General features: G+C 46.0%; 1 protein-coding gene across 1 annotated transcript; it reads right to left on the bottom strand.

Moving 5' to 3' along the window:
* Positions 1–2,644: 2,644 nt before the first annotated feature.
* Positions 2,645–3,910, bottom strand: LOC137357070 (D(1C) dopamine receptor-like). Its single transcript, XM_068023054.1, has one exon. It carries the CDS (start codon positions 3,899–3,901, stop codon positions 2,645–2,647), a length of 1,257 nt encoding a protein of 418 aa, XP_067879155.1. The 5' UTR covers positions 3,902–3,910.
* Between the last annotated feature and the right edge of the window lie 429 nt (positions 3,911–4,339).

Here is a 4,339-nt window from a genome sequence, read left to right as displayed (position 1 = left end):
GGGTGGAAATGAGTGACTGGGTAAGTTGTACTCTGGACAAAAAGACACTTATACAAATAATATTCCTTTACAGTAGGTGTAGAAACCAGATTCCTGGCACTAGATCGAGAATAAACATCCTCCCCTATAACCCACCGCCCTAGGTCCTGACCATCCCACATCAGAAAATTCAAATATTGTCAAATGGTGAATGTTGGAGGGTAGGTTTGCACTGGTTTGTACTGATTGGCTCCCGTCATCAATCAGACCGCCTCCTCCAGGCAGCAAGTGTTTGAAGCAAACAGATATTAGATGGAAATGCGTACAGAAGATAAAGGGTTTCTTCATGTCCCCCAGACGCACTGCTTATTACTTTGAGTCTCATGGAAAAGAACGCAGATCATAACACAATTCAATCCCCAGCATCGCATTCAGTCATCATTCTTCAGTTGTCACGAAGCTATTCGACTGTGGGAAGCATCACAGCTGAGCCCAATCGTGCCCCTCACACCAAGTCTTGGCAGACCCACGTTTCCATACACAGGTCAATAGATGCCCATCATTGGCAGGAACCCTGGCTTATTCTCCTTCCACCTCTATTTCTGGCTCCTATCTGTCTCCGAGCTCCAGTGAAACAATTCAGCACAGAACAAGTATTGAACCTGGGATCTTTATATCCTGCCACCCTCAGTACTGCACCCACTCACTTTGTACCCCTTTCATTCAATGAGCTCAGAGACTTTACCAAAGGAATGTTTTGGACAAATATTTGTCCTGGTCTTTTAATCAAAGGAAACAATGAACATGTCTGCTCAACTTAACATGTTTTATTTTTAGACGAGAAGATACAACACAACATAGACATGGACAAATTTCACAGGGGACTGAGACACGTCAATAAACGACTAACGGAACCCAGTTACTCCCTCAGCAGGGATCAGCTTCCAGTGGTCAAGTCATAAACTCTGCAGAAAATGACTTGAACAGACTTCTGCAGGCTGATTTGCAGTCAGGTTAGTGTGACCAGGCTGCTGGGTTTGAAATCAATGTAGCAACAAAATGTAATTACACAGTTTGGCTAGCCTCTTTTTTCTGCTCAGTTTCCAAAGAGCAGACCTGATTTGTTGATGATCAAAACTGCAAATTCCATTATAACCTCCATTCCTTGAACCACAAATCAATTAGTTCCACAACTCCTCAACAAATCTACTTAAAGCAGAGCAAACTGCTCGGGAAGGGTGGCATAATAGTTATGTTCCTGGATTCGTAATCCAGAGACCCTGGATTATCTGGAGCCGCGAGTTCAAATCTTGCCTGGGGAGTTAAAATTCAGTCAATTAAATAAAGCTGACATTAGAAGCTAGTATCAGTCACAGTGACCATGAAACGACTGGATTGTTGTAAAAAACCTATCTGGTTCACTAATGTCCTGGAGGGAAGGAAATCTGTCCTCCTTATCCGGTCTGGCCTCCGTGTGACTCCAGACCCACAGCAATGCAGTTATCTCTTAATTGCCCTCTGCCCTCTAGCAAGCTACAGCTTCTCAAGCAATAAATGACACCTTGATTAGTGACAAGATAGAACAAAATATGTTCAAGATTTTCTTTCTGTGCAAAAAGCCAATCGTCATAGTATTATATCATCAAAAGCAACACAGTCTCGTGCTTTGTCTTTATTTCACGCTTGCTGGGTGCCAGCGCCCTCTAGCAACAAGAGGCTGGACAGTAAGTACCCGAGGCTATTCGATTCTGGGAACCATCATCTTAGAGCCCAATCCTGGCCCCACACACTCTCCAGCCAATCCTGGCAAATTTCCCATCCCAGGCCTCTTGAGGTTAATTGTATCTGCAATCAGCTAACTTAGCACAGAGTGGGAACGGTACCCAGAACCTTGTGATCTGTGCACGCAATGCCACACTCGACTAGGAAACTGGTCAGGAGAACTACCTTGCATTTGCCATTTTGTTGTAAAGGTGGTTTCTTTTACATTTTCTCTAAAGTTTATCCCAGAAATAGAACTCACTGGTTCGCCCCTACTGGAGGAGTGTGTCCAGTTCTGGGCACCATACTTCAGGAAGGATGTCAAAGTCTTGGAGAGAGTGCAGAAGAGATTGACTAGAATGGTACCAGGCATACAGGCTTTCAGTTAGCTGCAGAGACTAAAGAAGATGGGATTTTTCTTTTTAGAAGCTTCAGAGAGATTTAATAAGTATTCAAACCAGTTTCTAGTGGCAAAACAGCCAGAGATAGGATCAGGCGGGTTTTTTTTTTAAATATACGCAACAAGTTATGATCTGGAATGCATTGCCTGAAAGAGCAGTGGAATCAGTTCAATGTTAACTTTCAAAAAAAGGGGAAATTGGATAAATATCTGCAAGTAGAAATTTCCCGGGCAATGGGGAAAAGAGCAGGGAGTGGGACTAATCGGTTAACTTTTTCCAAGAAATGGTACAGGCACGATGGGCCGAATGGCCTCCTTCTGTCATGTGAGATTCTATAATTCGAGATAATACTGGCAGCTTTTACCAGTGGTCTCCAGGTTGCTTTCTTTCATCCTGATTGTTTGACATTCGTTTCAGGTATTTCGGCAGAAGTGAAGGCTGACATCAGATTGGTTGGAGTAACGAGTCCAAGGCAATTGTCTCCTTTTCTCCATGCCAGCATCTCATGCCAACCCATTGGGGGTGAAGGGCAGAATCTTGTCCAGGGAGATTTCCGCCTCACAATCCACGTGAACAACAGCAGGCAAAACGCTTGGAGTGTTCTGAGAAATTTGGGAGATCTGGGAAACTTTGTCAAAGGTCAAATCATGATCCGTTTCTTGCATGAGCACATGTGGCAGGAGATGGGGGTGACTCCGGGTCATCACATCTTTCTGAAAGGTGGTATCGTGGTGATAGGACACCAGCTCGTTGCTAAGATTCACAGCTTCCACATTGTTATTGGGGAAAAGTTTGTTGCAACCAAGGATGGTTGTAAAGGCCCTTCTGAAGTCGGCATTGAAAGCATAGATGATGGGATTGAGCGATGAATTTGCCCAACCGAACCACACAAAGATATCAAAGGTGGTCTCGCTCACGCATGGAAGTCCTCCAGAGCGATGGGCCTCACCGTCACAGAAGGGAACCAGGCAATTCAGCACAAAGAATGGCAACCAGCAAAAGACAAAGACTCCCATGATGATGGACAGAGTCTTGAGGACTTTGGTTTCCTTTCTGAAAGATGTTTTGAGCAAAGCTTCATGAGTGCAGTCATTACCTTGACAGTTCTGAGCATGCTCGACTGCTCTTTCCAAAGATGAAATCCGCCTTATCTGTCGCTGGGCGATCCTGTAGATCCGGGTGTAGGTAGCTATCATGATTGCTACTGGAATGTAGAAGCTGATCAGTGAGGATGAAATGGCATAAGTTCGATTTAAGCTTGAGTCGCAGTCTCCTTGGATGGGTTCACTGGTGGTGGAGTTGTCTGGAAGGAAACGGTCCTCAGACTTGTGCCAACTCAGTTGCACTGGGATGAAGGAAATTAAGATGGACAACAGCCAGGCCACGCCAATCATGACAAACGCCACTGGTTGGGTCATTTTGCTCTCGTAACGGAATGGGCTGGCAATTGCCCAGTACCTATCCACACTGATAATGCACAAGTTCAGGATGGAAGCTGTGGAGCACATGATGTCGAAAGCGACCCAAACATCACAGAAGGCTCCAAAGGGCCAGAAACCGGCCACCTCGGCCAGGGCTTTCCAAGGCATCACCAAGACACCCACGAAGAGATCGGAGACTGCCAGAGAGATGACAAAGAAGTTGGTGACTTTCGATCTCAAGTGGCGGAACTTCATTACCGCAGCACTGACCAGGGCGTTTCCCAACAAGGTCGAGAGGATAAGGAGGAAGAGGAGACAACCGGTGACCACCCTGAGCATTAACTGGGAGCTCTCCTCCCCTCGCTCCTCACCTTTCCCCTGGAACCAAGTCTCATTGACCAGATCTTCCAAATATCTGACCGCAGCACCCAACGACACACCATGGAACTCACCCATGTCCCTTCCCTGACCCCTTAGCTCTCCATTCACATCCATTCAAACCCTGAGTTCAAGCACATTGCGGAACCCATCAATTCAACTCGGGCAGATCACTGAATGGAAGATGCTCCACTGTGCATGTCTCGGGCACCGAGAGAGCTTTCCTATCCAAGGTCTTCAGTCCCTCGTGCCGCTAACTTCACACCAATGTTACTCCAGAGCCAACACAAACAAATCTGGCAGCCAAGCGGAGACCCAGGAGTTTTGCTAGTTTTTCCCCAGCTGGTCAATTTCTCTTTAAAAACATCTTCCTTTGGTGCTTCCAGATAATGCAAAAAG

The sequence above is a fragment of the Heterodontus francisci genome, chromosome 47 (assembly GCF_036365525.1).
Source record: "Heterodontus francisci isolate sHetFra1 chromosome 47, sHetFra1.hap1, whole genome shotgun sequence".
In the NCBI taxonomy this organism is placed as follows: Eukaryota; Metazoa; Chordata; class Chondrichthyes; order Heterodontiformes; family Heterodontidae; genus Heterodontus; species Heterodontus francisci.
This window is presented reverse-complemented; position numbering and strand designations above follow the sequence as displayed.